The following is a 20117-nucleotide window of genomic DNA, read 5'->3' on the forward strand; positions in this document are numbered from 1 at the left end:
ACAGGCACCGGGACAGTTAAAAACAACGCTGGGGAGGCGGTGCCAGGCGTCAAGAGGGCATGAGTGACGGCGGTGCTGCGTCTGCATTAGGGGGAAAAGACCTGCCCCAGGACTATTTCAAGGTATTTTGGACAAATTGCAAAATCGATTATTTCTGTAGTTACAGCACCAAGAACTAAAAGAGCCACCTTGTCAGAATGCAGCATTAGTGCTGCACAAGGTGGCTCTTTTAGTTACAAATGCCTGAGGGGGGGGGGTGACAGGTTCCTTTTAAGCCCAGTTTAATCATCATTACTGATATAGAAAGACCTACAGAAATACAAACCACAACCAAATAGCAAAAATAGTTCTCCTTTATTGATATTACACATTTTTAATAAAATCACAGTTAAAAAAGTCATAACACTCACAGTAAAGGAAGAGTAATGATCCATAATTCATTAAACAATGTGTAGTAAATTCATTGAACACATGGCATAAAAACACCATATTAGCCAAGTGTTGCCAATAAACTGTAAAGGCTGTCACTCATGAATAAATACTTACAAGAAGTCCAGAACAGAAAAATGTTAAAAAATGAGTCCATGTAATTTAGATACTGACAAACACAGCAGCTGCTCCCCAACATACGTTTCAGTGTTTGCTTCTACCAGGGAGTACGTCTTTTAGGGAAGTCTTTACTGACACGTTGAAGCTTCTACTTCTACTCTTAGTAATATCAATGACTGCCAGACCTTTGCCTATTTTACAAGTATGATTTTAAACCTTCGCTAATTTTGACGTCTGTAGTCCTTTCAGACTTCCTCCTGTGACATGTGGTAGTCCTTCCCCTGCTCCTGGGCCACCGGTAGTCCTTGCATTGTAATATCTTGATCATCCTGATCTTCTTCAGGAAGGTTGACGTTGACTTCTGCAGGTTTCATAGGCTGTTGTTCATTGTTTTCCTTAGGTGGAGTCTGTGAAAAATAGAAAAAAGGCAAAAATAATCATGATAGCAATGCTGTGGGTATTGAGCTCTTATATGGACTGGCCTCCACATGGACGCTAGTCTCTTTCTTACCTGTCTTTTTTTGTTCTTGTCCTTACAATATGATTTCCTAACTAAAAAAAAAGTACAAAATTATTGAACCTTTGGTGAATATTGGGTAAGAAATGAGATATCTAATAAGATGTCTATTATATGGTTGTCATCTAGGTGATCCTGTTAGGACAAGTCTATTTCATCAGCCCGCATGTCTGTTACATGGACAACTATTCATTTGAATACAACAATACATTTCCCCTACAGCAGCCGAAGGGAGTCCCTGTCTCCCAATCTTTAATGATCCCCTGATACCAAAGGTAGCTTTAATTTAAAGGTAATCTGTCACCAGGTATTTGACACCTAATATGATAGACCCTAAGTAACGATGTGTTACTTACTCAGCTGCTTGCTGTAGTTTTGACAAAATCACTGTTTTATTTACCACAGAGTACTAGTTAACCTACTGGCAGGTAGACTGCCATATTCATTAACTCTATATAACCCCCACGCCACCACTGACTGACAGATTTCTGTTTACACTGTGCATAGGCAGAAAGCTGCTTATCAGTTGCTGGGCTGGGTTATACACAGCTCAGCATTGAAAGAACTGCTAAATTTGCAGCAGATTAAACAATGATTTTATCAAAACTACAGCAAGCAGCCAAGTAAGCTATATATTGCTGAAATCAGGGTCTTTGCCCCTACATCATGCTGCTCTCAGATGGGGTAGAAAAAACTGAGAATCCGTCACGAATCTCATTCTGACAGTCAAACAGGAAAGGTGTAGCTCTTTTATCCGTGTTTTTCTGAGGTCCTCTCAGCTGATTTAGGGCCAAAGACCACATTACAGTTGAATGTGTAGCAAAACAAAGAACCTGTTAAAGTCAAATGGTGCAACATTTTTAAAGAAAACCGAAAGAAAAAATATTTTTTAGCCCTAAATACATGCCCTGAATGTGAAAAAACCCTTTAACTATCCATAAATATTTTAATAGACAAAGGGGGAATAAACCTCTAAAAGGCACCCCTGAAATGTTACATACTCAATCCTTCTCAATGTCAGGTATCAGGGAGCTGACCCTACGTACATAAACATTAGACTGTAGACTACACTTCAAAGGACAAATATTAATCTAAAGCGCATGCTCAGTTCCAGTGCTCTGCTACATAGGCAGCAGGCCTCCTTTTGCTGTTATTTTTGTACTTACTAAAGACTATAGCTGGCACAAAAAGTGCCACCAGGACCACCATGATGACTACAACGTATACCCAAGTATTGGATCTAGGTTCTGGAAAGGAAAGAAAAAAAATCACATTATAACAATCAGTGGTGGACTCGGCAGCAAACATTGGCGGGGGCCAGCACAATACTTCCCCACATCAACAAAGTATACTACTGTCAGCCAGTGCTCAGCTAATGCACGTTATCACAGTACCCCTCTGCACGCAGGCTTACAGTCAGCCTAGAATATTTTAGCACTGCTACCCACAATCTTTTTGAAAGAAACCAATACGGGCTCATTTATTATGTATTGATTTTACACTGGTTGACTTCTACCAACCAAACCACTCCACAAGTTTTGTAAAATGTATGATTACGTTAATTTGTCTTTACATTTCTCATAATTTTCAAGGGTTTAAGGGCTAAAGCTTCTTGTTGACAGCGCCCAAGTGACATAGGAAGACCTATAAGACATGCAATGCTCCACTGGTAAATTAAACATGCAAATAGCTTGTTCAGAGAGGAAGAGTACAAGAAATCTAGCGCCAGCTGTTGGAATTAGTAATCCTAAAAGTCAATATCAACCCTTTAAAGAAACGTGCCACATGACAGGCTAAGATGACAAATCAGTAACTCTTATTGCAAACACGTGTTTTGGGGTGTTTGCTCCTCATCAGTACAAAGCAAGAGAACTGGTTGGCCAGGTTAGAGGCCTCTGACACTCTGCTTTTCGTACGTCATGTGGCAAAGACCTTTAAAGGGTCTGACTTTTTATCTTTATCGAGTTTCTCCTTTTTGCAGTGTCTTCTTGAGCAAAGTGTGAAAATATATCAATCTAAATATGATATCCCATTAGGCATGGATCATAACTCACCACAAACAAAATCAGTAGTTGGAGTTCCTATCTGTAGTATCATATCGGCATCTCCACATCTAAAACAGAAAAAGTTAGTTATCAGATAAATTGCATCTTTTGTAAAAGAAAAAGTTATTGTATATTGCAGGTAAGAAACTACCGTAATTTGATGAAGCACTCGGCCAACAATGATCTGTCCAACACATATGCGTATGAACGCTTGTCCAAAATTGCATGTGTTTTCAATAGGGAGAGTTAAAGTAAGCCCCCTATACACATTAGATGGCTGCTTGTACCATCATTTGTCAGGCAGCTACAGTATATTGACTATGTCTCCCATACAAAAGATCTCTCTCTCTCTCTGTTGAGTGGTCCTGTGTTCTCTATGACTGCTCCCAGACAGCTCTTGTTGTGGCTTTCTTAAGGGAGAAAAATGGATCGGCAGTCTGAAATCGGACATCCTGGATCTTAAACCCCCAGAGAATCATCTGTTTAGGGTCCCCTTGCACATTAGACAGTGGGTGAAACCCAACAATATCAGTGGTTTTGGAGAACATTCATATAATGTGTGAGAGGCTTAAGCCTCTCTCAGATACCTCTTATCACTAGGATGAACAAAATGATTGAACATTTAACATTTAACATCAGAATGCTGGGTCCTTCTCTCCCCCAACATCACCTGTAATGGGAGTATGCTAAGGCTCCCATGCAATTTAGATGCTCAGCAAGTCATGCCAAAATGGACAGATTTAGCTGACTTTTATCTAATATAGTGTGTCCATAGCCGCACAGGCGCAACAAGACCAAGAGTGGAGCCCCACAGTATCATTCCATGTGGGTCCGTAAGAGCAAGGCATTCAGAGAAACGGGGCGAATCTCAGTTTCTCATTCAATCCTTTTGGAGCTAGGGTATTAAGGGTGACAATCCACCTGCACTCACGTTGTGCAAGCTTCGCCCCATTTCTCTGAATGCCTTGCTCTTACGGACCCACATGGAATGATACTGTGGGGCTCCACTCTTGGTCTTGTTGCGCCTGTGCGGCTATGGACACTCGAGATGTGGGGAGATTTGACCACTATTCTCTCTCTATGTCGATTTGCCGCTCTATTTTAAAGTAATTTTGTATTAATTTGTCTTGTGTTGTTGTTTTTATCCTTTAATTTATCCTATAGATATGACCGGGACCTTAGATGATTCTTGGGCTGTATCGCACCTCTTCCCCCATGCACCTATATTATCACATATTTATGGTTGAAATGAAGAGCAACATAAAATGGGAAATAAGAAAGAAAAAGGGAAAAAAAGAAGGAAAAAAAAGGAAAAAAGGAATTGAGAATACAAGAAGAGTGGTGTTTTTGTTTATTACTGTATTTTAATATTTACTATGTTGTCTGTATATTCTTACGTGCACTTTTCAGTCTCCGTTTTGCAATATTGTCGGCACATTCTAAACTTAAACATGGATTGGCACTTTTTGTATGAATCTGTCCATTTGGGTACATGCTACTACCGCAGTTTTAGTGCTGTAGGTGTAGTATGTTATTCCCCTTGTAGACTTTTACTCTGTGCACTATATTAGTGCTATTAACTCACCGGTGCTCTCACTTTATGCGGGGGTTCGAGTATGCAGCTCCATGATCTCTATTGTAATGGCTGCGGCCGCGGTCTTCTTGAAAATGGCTGCCGGGTGAGCGCATGCCCGCTGCCGTCGGGGGTGTTTGTCTGTAGCTGGAGCCGTCTGGTCTAGCAGGGCGCGCATCATATGACGTCAATGGGCGGACTTCCGCCTCACGTCCGCCCTGCTATGACGGCCTAGGCAATGACACGCCTCTGAAGCCACCGCGCATGCGCCGCCGACCCGGCCCCACTTCCGGTTTTAACTCTACTTAAGCTGCACGAGACTGGATGTATATTAACCCTGTTGAGAAAGCGATATACGCGAAACGTGCGTCCAGGGGAGCCAGACCAGGAGGGGACACCTTTTCTAGCAAAATCACTATGGGTAAGCCGGATCCAATATACGGTGCACTATAGGCACCATGCTCTTATGCTATTTATAGTAAGGAGAGACCGGTGGGACCCTGAATGTAATGGTATATGATTTAATAGTGCTAGTGTAAGGGATGATACAAAGATATATGAGATATGTGAGACAGTGTCTATCCCTCCTTGAGATTTGGCTACCACCATGTCTCCTTTTTATTACCTTCCTGTATGTGCAGAGTGCTTACAGCACTTACTGCACTATCAGCATTAGATATGTTTTTCTGATGCTAATATTGGTGTTATTTTGATGCTACTATTGACAGAATTATTGAATAAACGCTATACCTTTTTAATAATTATGGTGTCATGGATGTCTATGCTCCGTTTTTTCGTACTTAAGTATGGGCCCATGTAGATAATTTGCCCATAACAAGTGGTGATTGATGATATAGAAAGTTAGATCAACATTAATTTAATTACATTTACGTGTTACAATTATCGAGGGGTTTGGCGTATAATTGTACGTTCCATGCAGATTTAATTATTGACGACAGCACATCCCTGTTTACATGAGGGAATGTGCTGCTGACAATGTGATCAATGACAAACAAGCGTTCTACAATCTGTTATTCGATTGCAGTAAATGTTTACCTGGATGAATAATTGGCAAAAAAAGTTTGCATGCACAGGCATATTTAGAAGATCATCATCCTGTGTACATGGACCTCTAATTGATATTTAATAGTAGCCATTATGGCCAAAAGTACAGTTTTGAGATTACATTCCTTCCTTTACCTGAAGGAAATCCATTCTAGTCCTCTAAGAAACATTATCTGAGCTCAATGTAACAACAGTACCATTGATTGCAGTAGCATCAATATTCCCAGAAGTGCCCTCATCATTGTTCCCATAAAGTCATTCTCTTCACGAGTTGTAAGTTCTTGTCAACATAGTCCCATGTTCCCTACTATAAACACACAATAAACCCTCCAAATTTGTAAGCTCCATAAACCACATACCAAATAAACAGAAACAGGTGGTTAAATAACGCCAACATATTCCACCGAGATTATCACCATTTACACTAGGTCCTGTCCTTAACTAGGCAGACAATCTCTTTCTTCTATCTCGGATATGTTCTTCTTGTTAACATGTTCCCATGCTCCCTACTGTACGCACACAATGAACCCACCTCCAAACTTTTTAGCTCCGTGAACCACACACCAAATAAACTGAAAAAAGCTGGTTGTATAGCACCAACTTATTCCACCAAGACTGTCACCATTTACAATAATTCCTCTACTTTAAGCTCATAATCTTCTTTTTCTATCTCAGATATGTTCTTCTTGGCAAAATAATCCTATGTCCCTACTGTACACACACAATAAACCCACCTATGAACAGACAGCATGATAAATGACGTTCTTGCTGGTACAGGTAATACGCTTTCTGATGGTATATTGACGGGAACCATCAGAATTAGAAAACATGCTAGTACGTTCGATATTGGGACACGCCACGCAACGACCGTATCGAACGTACTAGCATGTTTTCTAATTCTGATGGTTCCCGTCAATATACCATCAGAAAGCGTATTACCTGTACCAGCAAGAACGTCATTTATCATGCTGTCTGTCCATACAACAAAATTTATGTTGGCATGACAACGCGACAGCTTAAGATAAGGGTTAGGGAACATGTATTGGGGATCGGCGCGGCGGATGCGGTCGATGACATCTCGACATTAAAGACATTGCCACGCCACTTCAAGAGATTCCATGACTGTGACGCCAGTCTCTTGAAAGTAAAAGATATTGATTTATTGGAAGTGGGTATTCGGGGTGGCGGTACTTTTCAACGTCTATCTCAAATGGAATCAAGATGGATCTGGGTGTTGAAAACAGTCCACCCAGCGGGATTAAACGAGAATATCAGCTATGCCCCATTTTTGTAGTTATTGGTCATGCTTAGCGCATTACAGCGCGGGTTGGATAGTGCTATATTTCTGCATTGTTGTTTTTAATATTTTATCTATTGTGTGTGTCTTTCTTTTTTTCTCATTATTTGTCTTTTAGTTTTTTTTAGTTTTGTCGTGGTTTTACTCTATGATGTGGGTTGTGATGGAAGTTACCTGCTCGATATTAGACGCCTTTAATGAAGATCCTGATTCTCTCTTTGGAATATGGCAAAGAAGTGCTCCATTCAAAGGACATTGGACCTGAATTTACCTCTCCATATAATGTTCTATATGAATTTACATACATGTTTGGATAATATTATGTCATTTGATTAGTTATTTTGCGGTGCATGGATCTGAGAATGGTACTGTGTATTATTGTAACATCATTGCTATGTATATGGAGGGTATATAAGGGATTATATAGTATTGTGAAGCTACTGCAATTTCCATTGAATGTATATACTTCTGTATTATTGCGTATATGAAATCTCTCTGGTGGTAGTTGGTTTGATTATTTTATAGGTTGCCGCGGTTTATGGTATGCCATTCATTAGGTCACCAGATGTCATATAGGTTGCAGCAGCGGTAGCCACTGTTATTTATATGCTGCCGTACGGCCTCCATACTTACTTCTATTTGCTGCGAGTAGTCTGGTTCCTCTGCGCAGGCGCTGGTCCGGGTCTCTGCCGAGTGGTGGATGGTCACGTGGGGCCCCCGTGATCGCCTTCCCTTGTTGGAGCATCTCGGCCAGCGCCAGCGTTGTGGGTTACCATGACGGCGCTTAGTCACTTTTGGCATTGCGGGGTAAGCACTTCCGGTGGCAGTTCCCTGGTTTGAGCATTTCGGCGGGCACCAGCGTTATGGGTTGCCATGGCGGCGCTGCGGTGTTTCCGGCACTGCGGGTCTATTACTTCCAGGTGCAACCCTTCTTAAACCCTTTCCACAATCCAATCAATGCCCCCTGACGAAGATTTTTAACCGAAACGCGCGTTGGGGTGTGGCGTGCTCCAGGAGGGTCGAGCCACACTGCGGTGGGTATTATTTTGATTGTATTTTGATTTTCTTACACTTTCATGTGCTGCATCTGTGATTATGTTATTATTATAGCGGCGGCATTGCAGACATGGGGTATTATTAGTCCCACTGTTTTTTGCTATGAAGTGTTCATATTTTTACCTTTTTATGGATAGGAACCTAGTGCCAGGGTCTGAGGGTATAATTATCTCCCCATAAGTTGGGTTATTTAATCCGCTGTCTCTGGGTTGGTTATCAATTATTGGTATTAGAGTCTGCATATATACTTATTGACCCCCTGGTTCTATGCCTCTCATCAATGTTGTCATGTAGCACGGTTCAGCCCGTGTGCTATTCATCTCCTCTAGTTAACTTATGTCAATTTTTTAATATTTTTTGATAAATAAAGTATTGTGATTTTATATGAATTTTTCGACTGAGTATCATCTGTTTTCTGTGATATGTGTTTACATATGATGATAGGTCGTATGGTAGTCGCATCCATGGTGAATCATTATTGATTGTCATACATATACCATGTGCAATAATACTACAAGTGGTTACATGTAATGTGTGGAAGCAGGCTGAGGTTTTCTTCATATAAAACACATTTATATCACTGCTGCCACTTTGTACAACACTTTGCAATTAAAAAAAGTCGTTCCTTACAGCCGTAACATTTTATTAATAAACAGAATGTAGACTACACATTCATAATTTATATTCATTATAGCAGTTTCCACTTAACAAATAAAAGAAATGACAGAATGACGTTAAAGGGAAGCGAAACCTACAAAGTATACTTTGATTTGTTATAAAAGACACTACGCTCAATTGCCTGTCTTTTTTTTTTTTTTAAACAAGCCTTTCTATAATCCGGTAGAAAATGAACATCTGTTCAGCACACGTGATGTGAAAACCATATTAATATGGTAACTTTAGCATTAGTAGAAACAGTCATAGTAAAAATAAAATAACATGCACTCTGGAGTGAAAATGAAATCTCTATCTGTTCCAAATATGACATGTTTCAAGCAGCTGTAATATTGGCGAAACAGCTGGGTCCCCTTTCATTGTCTTCAATTTGCTATACCGCAGCAGTCTCAATGACAGTCCCCTATAAAATCAATGCTCTTTGAAACAGATTGATGTAAGATATGTAGTTTACTTACTACAGGACAGGCATGCTTCATTTATTCCCAGATCATGAGGACTAGCTATACAAGCAAAGAATTTAGTGCTGGCGCCATTCCTAGAGTAAGGAAAGGGCATGAGTGAAGACTCAGAGGCAATACACTCAAAAACAATACTTCTCTGGGGCATGGAGTTGTAAGCATCTAAATAACCAGATAATGACAGCAGAGTAACATCATAGAAAATAGGAAAATGCTGCATTATGTACTGTACATATGGAAAATTGGAAAACTGAAACTGCAATATTGTTATGAAAAATTACAGTAAAAAAAGGAACTTCACGCATAGATTGGGCAATATATGTGAGCCTAACTGCCAACGTCAAGGCGTACTTCATTGTTGGGTGCCTGTCCTGATCTCCTAGGCAAGAAGCCTACAATTTATGGAGCAGGAAGGAACCAGCTTACTACTGAAAATCACCTGAGTCTGATGGGAGTAGGAGTGCAGATGTCAAAAATAGAGATGGGTGTACCCGAACAGTATAGTTCGGCGTTTGTGCTGAACAACTACTGTTCGGGCACGGACAACAAACACGGACTTCACCAGAAGGTCCGTGTTACTGTTCGGGTTCAGCCCCCCGAACACCGGGTGTTAGCCGCACTGTCATGTGCATGACAGCGCAGCAAATACTGCTTCTGATAGGCTGTAAAATCATTACCGCTGATTAGATAGCCACGGTTTCCATGCTGTCAATTGACAACATGAGCCTGCAGCTGTGATTGGAGGTATAAACCTTGATGGCATTACCGCTAGTCACTGATACTGCTCATTCCCCAGTGGTTCTCAGCCTGGATGGTTGCATCTTGGCATGAGATCATGAATAAGACGCAAGTTGAAATAAGTTGATTTTGTTTCATAAGTGTAATACACTGCTGGAAAGAATATGTTAGCTAAATGATTTTATCTGCTAGGAATAAAAAAATAAAAACTAGCAACCACGGCCTTTTGCTGGATTTACTTTTCCTTTTGGAGCATCTTGGCACTATCCAGGTTGAAAAATGTTTATCCCCAAACATGGATTATGGCATGATACAAAACAATGGACAGGTGAGGGATATTGTTATGATCTGGTGACCTTGGAGCAGCATGAAAACTTTCACTGAAGTAGGTGGTAACTATACTGACCGCAAACCCTGATCTTAACACAGCAACTAGAAGTAGCCGTGGGGTGTGCCTAACAAAACCTAGACACCTCGACACAGCCGGAGGACTAAATACCCCTATAGATGGAAATAGGAATACTATCTTGCCTCAGAGCAGAACCCTAAAGAATAGGCAGCCCCACACAAATAATGACTGTGAGTAGTAGAGGAAAAGACACACACAGGCAGGAAACAAGATTTAGCAAATGAGGCCACACTAGCTAAATAGGAAAGAATAGGACAGGATACTAAGCGGTCAGTATTAAAAATCCTTCCAAAAAATCCACAGCAGAAAATACAAAAACTCCACCATCTAACTAAAGATGTGGAGTGTATATCTGCAACTCCAGAGAATCCAACAAGACTGAGAAAACACTGACACAGTCTAAGCTGGACAGGAGAAAAACAAATGAATAGCACAGAATACAAGCACACGGCATGTGTGCCTCAGAAACAGACACTTATCTTTTGCTGAATTGGCAGCTAAACAGGAGAAGCCAGAAAGTGATCCAACACTTCACAAGAAACATTGACAACTGGCAAGGACTAATGAGTCCTGCAAACCTAAATATCCCAGTCAGATTTGCAATCAGCAGATACACCTGTCAAGAACTGCAGGCCAGGGACAACTGCATTACCACCTACAGCCACCGGAGGGAGCCCAAAAGCAGAATTCACAACAGGATATGTGTTGTGAATTCTGCTCTTGGGTTCCCTCCAGTGGTGGTAGGTGGGAATGCAGTTGTCTCTGAGTCACATTCCTGGCCAGGTGTATCTGCTAATTGCTGTTCTCACTGGGATATATAAGTGTGCAGGATTCATTAGCCCTTGCCAGTTATAGGATTTCTGAGATTATTAATCCGGTGTCTTTTCGACTGGCGCTTCCGGCCTCTTTTGCTATCCATAATGTCTTCCATAGATCTTTGTTGCAGAAATATGTGGAGCCCGTTGTTCCCTCTGTTGATCCTCCAGCCCCTGTGTTGGTTGATGGGGAGTTGGAATATGTTGTTGAGAAGATTTTGGATTCCCGTTTTTCGAGGCGGAAGCTTCAGTACCTTGTCAAACGGAAGGGTTATGGCCAGGAGGATAATTCTTGGGTTTTTTCCTCGGATGTTCATGCTGCTGATTTGGTCCGTGCCTTTCATCTGGCTCATCCTGATAATCCTGGAGGTCCTGGTGAGGGTTCGGTGACCCCTCCTCAAGGGGGGGTACTGTTGTGAATTCTGCTCTTGGGTTCCCTCCAGTGGTGGTAGGTGGGAATGCAGTTGTCTCTGAGTCACATTCCTGGCCAGGTGTATCTGCTAATTGCTGTTCTGACTGGGATATTTAAGTGTGCAGGATTCATTAGCCCTTGCCAGTTGTCAATGTTTCTTTGGAAGTATTGGATCTCTGCCTGGCCTCACCTGCTTAGCTGCCAATTTCAGCAAAGATAAGTGTTTTGTTTTTTGTATCTGTGGCACACTGTTGTGTGCTTGTTTCAGTTTACTCCTGCTCTGTTTGTAGGATTCACTGGAGTTGCAGATATACGCTCCTACATCTTTACTTGGATGTAGGAAGTTTTTTGTATATTCTGCTGTGGATTTTTTGAAGGGTTTTAATACTGACCGCACAGAACTCTGTTATGGACCTGGTGGTTAGGAGCACCCGGAACGACCTGATGGATAAACTCACACAGGACAAGCTCTGGGAAGTGGGAGCTCTGCTGACCGCAACCCCTAATCCTATCACACAACTAGAAATAGCCGTGGAGCGTACCTAACATTGCCTAGACGCCTCTTCACAGCCTAAGAGCTAACTAGCCCTAGAGATAGAAAATAAAGCCTGTTGTGAATTCTGTGGCTGAATTCACTCCTGTGGTCACAAGTGGTACTGCAGCTTCTGAGCTTCCTCCCTCAGGTGTTCTGGTGAGCTCGTTAACTGCTTCATTACTTAACTCCGCCTGATGCTGCTATCCTTGCTCCTTGTCAATGTTTCAGTGTTGGATCTGAGCTTCTCCTGATTGTTCCTGTGACCTGCTGCTCTGTATAGCTAAGTGCTTTTTGCTTTTTTGTTGCTTTTTTTCTGTCCAGCTTGTCTTTTGTTTTGCTGGAAGCTCTGAGACGCAAAGGGTGTACCGCCGTGCCGTTAGTTCGGCACGGTGGTTTTTTTTTGCCCCCTTTGCGTGGTTTTGCTTTAGGGTTTTTTGTAGACTGCAAAGTTCGCTTTACTGTCCTCGCTCTGTCTTAGAATATCGGGCCCCACTTTGCTGAATCTATTTCATCCCTACGTTTTGTCTTTTCATCTTACTCACAGTCATTATATGTGGGGGGCTGCCTTTTCCTTTGGGGAATTTCTCTGGGGCAAGTCAGGCCTATTTTTCTATCTTCAGGCTAGCTAGTTTCTTAGGCTGTGCCGAGTTGCCTAGGTAGTTGTTAGGCGCAATCCACAGCTGCTTTTAGTTGTGTTTAGGATAGGATCAGGTGTGCAGTCTACAGAGTTTCCACGTCTCAGAGCTCGTTCTTGTATTTTTGGGTATTTGTCAGATCACTGTGTGCGCTCTGATCGCTAAGCACACTGTGTTTCTGGATTGCCTTCATAACACCTGTCATTAGCAAACATAACAAAAGCCTACCTTGCCTCAGAGAAATTCCCCAAAGGAAAAGGCAGCCCCCCACATATATTGACTGTGAGTAAAGATGAAAGTCACAAACACAGAAATGAAACAGGTTTCAGCAAAGGGAGGCCAGACTTACTAAACAGACTGAGGATAGGAAAGGTAACTTTGCGGTCAGCACAAAAAACTACAAAAGACCACGCAGAGTGTGCAAAAAGACCTCCGCACCGACTCACGGTGCGGAGGTGCCACTCTGCATCCCAGAGCTTCCAGCTAGCAAGGCAAAATCATTATAGCAAGCTGGACAAGGAAACAATGAACAAATAATTAACTAGCAGGGACTTAGCTTCTGCTGGAGTAGACAGGTCACCAGAAAGATCCAAGAGCGAACTGAACCAGTACAAGAACATTGCCAGCTGGCATGGAGTAATGATCTGAGTGGAGTTAAATAGAGCAGCCAGCCAAAGAATAAACTACGTCACCTGTGGAAGGAACCTCAGAAGCAGCAGCTCCACTCACAGCCACCAGAGGGAGTCCATGGACAGAACTCGCCGAAGTACCATTCATGACCACAGGAGGGAGTTCGATAACAGAATTCACAACAGTACCCCCCCTTGAGGAGGGGTCACCGAACCCTCACCAGAGCCCCCAGGCCGATCAGGACGAGCCAAATGAAAGGCACGAACCAGATCGGCAGCATGAACATCAGAGGCAAAAACCCAGGAATTATCTTCCTGACCATAACCCTTCCACTTGACCAGGTACTGGAGTTTCCGTCTCGAAATACGAGAATCCAAAAACTTCTCCACCACATATTCCAACTCCCCCTCGACCAACACCGGGGCAGGAGGATCAACGGAGGGAACCATAGGCGCCACGTATCTCCGCAATAACGACCTATGGAACACATTATGGATGGCAAAAGAAGCTGGAAGGGCCAAACGAAATGACACAGGATTGAGAACTTCAGAAATCTTATACGGACCAATAAAACGAGGCTTAAACTTAGGAGAGGAAACCTTCATAGGAACATAACGAGACGACAACCAAACCAAATCCCCAACACAAAGTCGGGGACCAACACAGCGCCGGCGGTTAGCGAAACGTTGAGCCTTCTCCTGGGACAATGTCAAATTGTCCACCACATGAGTCCAAATTTGCTGCAACCTGTCCACCACAGTATCCACACCAGGACAGTCCGAAGGCTCATCCTGCCCTGAAGAGAAACGAGGATGGAAACCAGAATTACAGAAAAAAGGCAAAACCAAAGTAGCCGAGCTGTCCCGATTATTAAGGGCGAACTCAGCCAAAGGCAAGAAGGACACCCAATCATCCTGATCAGCAGAAACAAAGCATCTCAGATATGTTTCCAAAGTCTGATTAGTTCGTTCGGTTTGGCCATTTGTCTGAGGATGGAAAGCCGAAGAAAAAGACAAATCAATGCCCATCTTAGCACAAAAGGACCGCCAAAACCTCGAAACAAACTGGGAACCTCTGTCCGAGACGATGTTCTCCGGAATGCCATGCAAACGAACCACATGCTGGAAAAACAATGGCACCAAATCAGAGGAGGAAGGCAATTTAGACAAGGTTACCAAATGGACCATCTTAGAGAAGCGATCACAAACCACCCAAATGACCGACATCCTTTGAGAGATAGGGAGATCTGAAATAAAATCCATGGAAATATGCGTCCAGGGCCTCTTCGGAACCGGCAAGGGCAAAAGCAACCCACTGGCACGAGAACAGCAGGGCTTAGCCCGAGCAAAAGTCCCACAGGACTGCACAAAAGAACGCACATCCCGTGACAAAGAAGGCCACCAAAAGGATCTAGCCACCAAATCTCTGGTACCAAAGATTCCAGGATGACCAGCCAACACCGAACAATGAACCTCAGAGATAACTCTACTAGTCCATCTATCAGGGACAAACAGTTTCTCCGCTGGACAACGGTCAGGTCTATCAGTCTGAAACTTCTGCAGCACCCGCCGCAAATCAGGGGAGATGGCAGACAAAATTACCCCCTCTTTGAGAATACCCGCCGGCTCAGGAACACCCGGAGAGTCAGGCACAAAACTCCTTGACAGGGCATCAGCCTTCACATTCTTAGAGCCCGGAAGGTACGAAACCACAAAATCAAAACGGGAGAAAAACAGCGACCATCGAGCCTGTCTAGGATTCAACCGTTTGGCAGACTCGAGATAAGTCAAATTCTTATGATCCGTCAAGACCACCACGCGATGCTTGGCTCCTTCAAGCCAATGTCGCCACTCCTCGAATGCCCACTTCATGGCCAACAACTCTCGATTGCCAACATCATAATTGCGCTCAGCAGGCGAGAATTTTCTAGAAAAGAAGGCACATGGTTTCATCACCGAGCCATCAGAACTTCTTTGCGACAAAACAGCCCCTGCTCCAATCTCAGAAGCATCAACCTCGACCTGAAACGGGAGCGAAACATCTGGCTGGCACAACACAGGGGCTGAAGAAAAACGACGCTTCAACTCCTGAAAAGCCTCTACAGCCGCAGAGGACCAATTGACCACATCAGCGCCTTTCTTGGTCAAATCAGTCAACGGTTTAGCAACACTAGAAAAATTAGCGATGAAGCGACGGTAAAAATTAGCAAAGCCCAGGAACTTCTGCATGCTCTTCACAGATGTCGGCTGAGTCCAATCATAAATGGCCTGAACTTTAACAGGGTCCATCTCGATAGTAGAAGGGGAAAAAATGAAACCCAAAAATGAAACCCTCTGAACTCCAAAGAGACATTTTGACCCCTTCACAAACAAGGAATTCGCACGAAGGACCTGGAACACCATTCTTACCTGCTTCACATGAGACTCCCAATCATCTGAAAAGACCAAAATATCATCCAAATATACAATCATGAATCTATCCAGGTACTTTCGGAAGATGTCATGCATAAAGGACTGAAACACAGATGGAGCATTAGAAAGCCCGAATGGCATAACCAGGTACTCAAAATGGCCCTCGGGCGTATTAAATGCTGTTTTCCATTCATCGCCCTGTTTAATTCGCACAAGATTATACGCCCCTCGAAGATCTATCTTGGTGAACCAACTAGCCCCCTTAATCCAAGCAAACAAATCAGACAGCAGCGGCAAAGGGTACTGAAATTTGACTGTGATCTTATTAAGAAGGCGGTAATCAATACAAGGTCTCAAAGAACCATCCTTCTTGGCCACAAAAAAGAAAGCTGCTCCCAACGGTGATGACGACGGGCGAATATGACCTTTCTCCAAGGATTCCTTTATATAACTCTGCATAGAGGCGTGCTCTGGCACAGATAAATTAAACAATCAGCCCTTAGGAAACTTACTACCAGGAATCAAATTAATAGCACAATCGCAATCCCTATGAGGAGGTAGGGCACTGGATTTGGGCTCATCAAATACATCCCGGTAATCTGACAAAAACTCAGGGACTTCAGAAGGAGTGGAAGGCGAAATTGACAGCAATGGAACATCACCATGTTCCCCCTGACAACCCCAGCCGGACACAGACATAGATTTCCAATCCAATACTGGATTATGGACCTGTAGCCATGGCAACCCCAAAACGACCACATCATGCAGATTATGCAACACCAAAAAGCGAATATCCTCCTGATGTGCAGGAGCCATGCACATGGTCAATTGAGTCCAGTACTGAGGCTTATTCTTGGCCAAAGGCGTAGCATCAATTCCTCTCAATGGAATAGGATACTGCAAGGGCTCCAAGAAAAAACCACAGCGCCTGGCAAACTCCAAGTCCATCAAATTCAGGGCAGCGCCTGAATCCACAAATGCCATAACAGAATAGGACGACAAAGAGCAAATCAGAGTAACGGACAAAAGAAATTTAGACTGTACCGTACCAATGGTGGCAGACCTAGCGAACCGCTTAGTACGCTTAGGACAATCGGAGATAGCATGAGTGGAATCACCACAGTAAAAACACAGCCCATTCCGACGTCTGTGTTCTTGCCGTTCAGCTCTGGTCAAAGTCCTATCACATTGCATAGGCTCAGGCCTATGCTCAGAGAATACCGCCAAATGGTGCACAGCTTTGCGCTCACGCAAGCGCCGATCGATCTGAATGGCCAAGGACATAGACTCATTCAGACCAGCAGGCGTGGGAAATCCCACCATGACATTCACGGTGGAAAATGAAATGCTAGGTGAAATCCCAAGAAACAATGAAAACCCTATATTAAGGGTCACCAATCTAACCCAAGAAGAGGTGCGAAACCGGCTAAATAAGATTAAAATAGATAAATCTCCGGGTCCGGATGGCATACACCCACGAGTACTAAGAGAACTAAGTAATGTAATAGATAAACCATTATTTCTTATTTTTAGGGACTCTATAGCGACAGGGTCTGTTCCGCAGGACTGGCGCATAGCAAATGTGGTGCCAATATTCAAAAAGGGCTCTAAAAGTGAACCTGGAAATTATAGGCCAGTAAGTCTAACCTCTATTGTTGGTAAAATATTTGAAGGGTTTCTGAGGGATGTTATTCTGGATTATCTCAATGAGAATAACTGTTTAACTCCATATCAGCATGGGTTTATGAGAAATCGCTCCTGTCAAACCAATCTAATCAGTTTTTATGAAGAGGTAAGCTATAGGCTGGACCACGGTGAGTCATTGGACGTGGTCTATCTCGATTTTTCCAAAGCGTTTGATACCGTGCCGCACAAGAGGTTGGTACACAAAATGAGAATGCTTGGTCTGGGGGAAAATGTGTGTAAATGGGTTAGTAACTGGCTTAGTGATAGAAAGCAGAGGGTGGTTATAAATGATATAGTCTCTAACTGGGTCGCTGTGACCAGTGGGGTACCGCAGGGGTCAGTATTGGGACCTGTTCTCTTCAACATATTCATTAATGATCTGGTAGAAGGTTTACACAGTAAAATATCGATATTTGCAGATGATACAAAACTATGTAAATCAGTTAATACAAGAGAAGATAGTATTCTGCTACAGATGGATCTGGATAAGTTGGAAACTTGGGCTGAAAGGTGGCAGATGAGGTTTAACAATGATAAATGTAAGGTTATACACATGGGAAGAAGGAATCAATATCACCATTACACACTGAATGGGAAACCACTGGGTAAATCTGACAGGGAGAAGGACTTGGGGATCCTAGTTAATGATAAACTTACCTGGAAAAAAGTCACAGAAAAAAGCAGAGATGTTTTACCTGCTGAAGCCTCCAACTGAATGCACCAGCAGGGTTGTTTCATCGGTATTTTTTGCACCTGTGTGTTTGCCATCATTTATCGGGTCCGCTGCGCCCTGCTGGTGCATTCAGTTGGAGGCTTCAGCAGGTAAAACATCTCTGCTTTTTTCTGTGACTTTTTTGAATTTTTTGGAGGATTTGTAAGTCCTCTTTTTGTGTCGGTGAGCTTTTATTCAATGTTTAGCGTTAGGACTGGCAAATTGTAAGGACCCTTGACGTGGGTTGCCAGCTTACGTATTGAGGCCCCAATATAAACTAATACCTTACATACATTGATATGTGGTTTTCTTTTTGCACTTTATCTTGCAGGGCGCAGTCGGACCATGATGGCTCTGTAAACTATTGGCCTCTGTTCACACAGCATGCATTTTGTAGCACTGGGCAGCCCGCCTGTATGTGCGTTACTAATAGGCTGTAAACCAGATGCCTTGCATTGCGTGTGTGAATTATGCCATATACAGACTAGTATCTATTATCTTTTTGTGCACTAATGACAAACAGCCAACACTGGATTGAAAGTGGTTGTTTCATCGGTATTTTTTGCACCTGTGTGTTTGCCATCATTTATCGGGTCCGCTGCGCCCTGCTGGTGCATTCAGTTGGAGGCTTCAGCAGGTAAAACATCTCTGCTTTTTTCTGTGACTTTTTTGAATTTTTTGGAGGATTTGTAAGTCCTCTTTTTGTGTCGGTGAGCTTTTATTCAATGTTTAGCGTTAGGACTGGCAAATTGTAAGGACCCTTGACGTGGGTTGCCAGCTTACGTATTGAGGCCCCAATATAAACTAATACCTTACATACATTGATATGTGGTTTTCTTTTTGCACTTTATCTTGCAGGGCGCAGTCGGACCATGATGGCTCTGTAAACTATTGGCCTCTGTTCACACAGCATGCATTTTGTAGCACTGGGCAGCCCGCCTGTATGTGCGTTACTAATAGGCTGTAAACCAGATGCCTTGCATTGCGTGTGTGAATTATGCCATATACAGACTAGTATCTATTATCTTTTTGTGCACTAATGCCAAACAGCCAACACTGGATTGAAAGTGGTTGTTTCATCGGTATTTTTTGCACCTGTGTGTTTGCCATCATTTATCGGGTCCGCTGCGCCCTGCTGGTGCATTCAGTTGGAGGCTTCAGCAGGTAAAACATCTCTGCTTTTTTCTGTGACTTTTTTGAATTTTTTGGAGGATTTGTAAGTCCTCTTTTTGTGTCGGTGAGCTTTTATTCAATGTTTAGCGTTAGGACTGGCAAATTGTAAGGACCCTTGACGTGGGTTGCCAGCTTACGTATTGAGGCCCCAATATAAACTAATACCTTACATACATTGATATGTGGTTTTCTTTTTGCACTTTATCTTGCAGGGCGCAGTCGGACCATGATGGCTCTGTAAACTATTGGCCTCTGTTCACACAGCATGCATTTTGTAGCACTGGGCAGCCCGCCTGTATGTGCGTTACTAATAGGCTGTAAACCAGATGCCTTGCATTGCGTGTGTGAATTATGCCATATACAGACTAGTATCTATTATCTTTTTGTGCACTAATGCCAAACAGCCAACACTGGATTGAAAGTGGTTGTTTCATCGGTATTTTTTGCACCTGTGTGTTTGCCATCATTTATCGGGTCCGCTGCGCCCTGCTGGTGCATTCAGTTGGAGGCTTCAGCAGGTAAAACATCTCTGCTTTTTTCTGTGACTTTTTTGAATTTTTTGGAGGATTTGTAAGTCCTCTTTTTGTGTCGGTGAGCTTTTATTCAATGTTTAGCGTTAGGACTGGCAAATTGTAAGGACCCTTGACGTGGGTTGCCAGCTTACGTATTGAGGCCCCAATATAAACTAATACCTTACATACATTGATATGTGGTTTTCTTTTT

General features: G+C 42.9%; 1 protein-coding gene across 1 annotated transcript in view; it reads right to left on the reverse strand.

Moving 5' to 3' along the window:
* Positions 1–335: 335 nt before the first annotated feature.
* Positions 336–20117, reverse strand: part of CD40 (CD40 molecule) — a 124152-nt gene continuing 104370 nt past the window's right edge. Inside the window, exons 6-9 of the mRNA XM_069752191.1 lie at positions 3121–3179; positions 2233–2313; positions 1061–1101; positions 336–956 (exon numbers count right to left, since the gene is read on the reverse strand). Coding sequence (XP_069608292.1) covers positions 795–956; positions 1061–1101; positions 2233–2313; positions 3121–3179 — 343 coding nt within the window. The 3' untranslated portion in view covers positions 336–794. The remainder of the gene's footprint in view (positions 957–1060; positions 1102–2232; positions 2314–3120; positions 3180–20117) is intronic.

The sequence above is a fragment of the Ranitomeya imitator genome, chromosome 2 (assembly GCF_032444005.1).
Source record: "Ranitomeya imitator isolate aRanImi1 chromosome 2, aRanImi1.pri, whole genome shotgun sequence".
NCBI classification, from domain to species: Eukaryota; Metazoa; Chordata; class Amphibia; order Anura; family Dendrobatidae; genus Ranitomeya; species Ranitomeya imitator.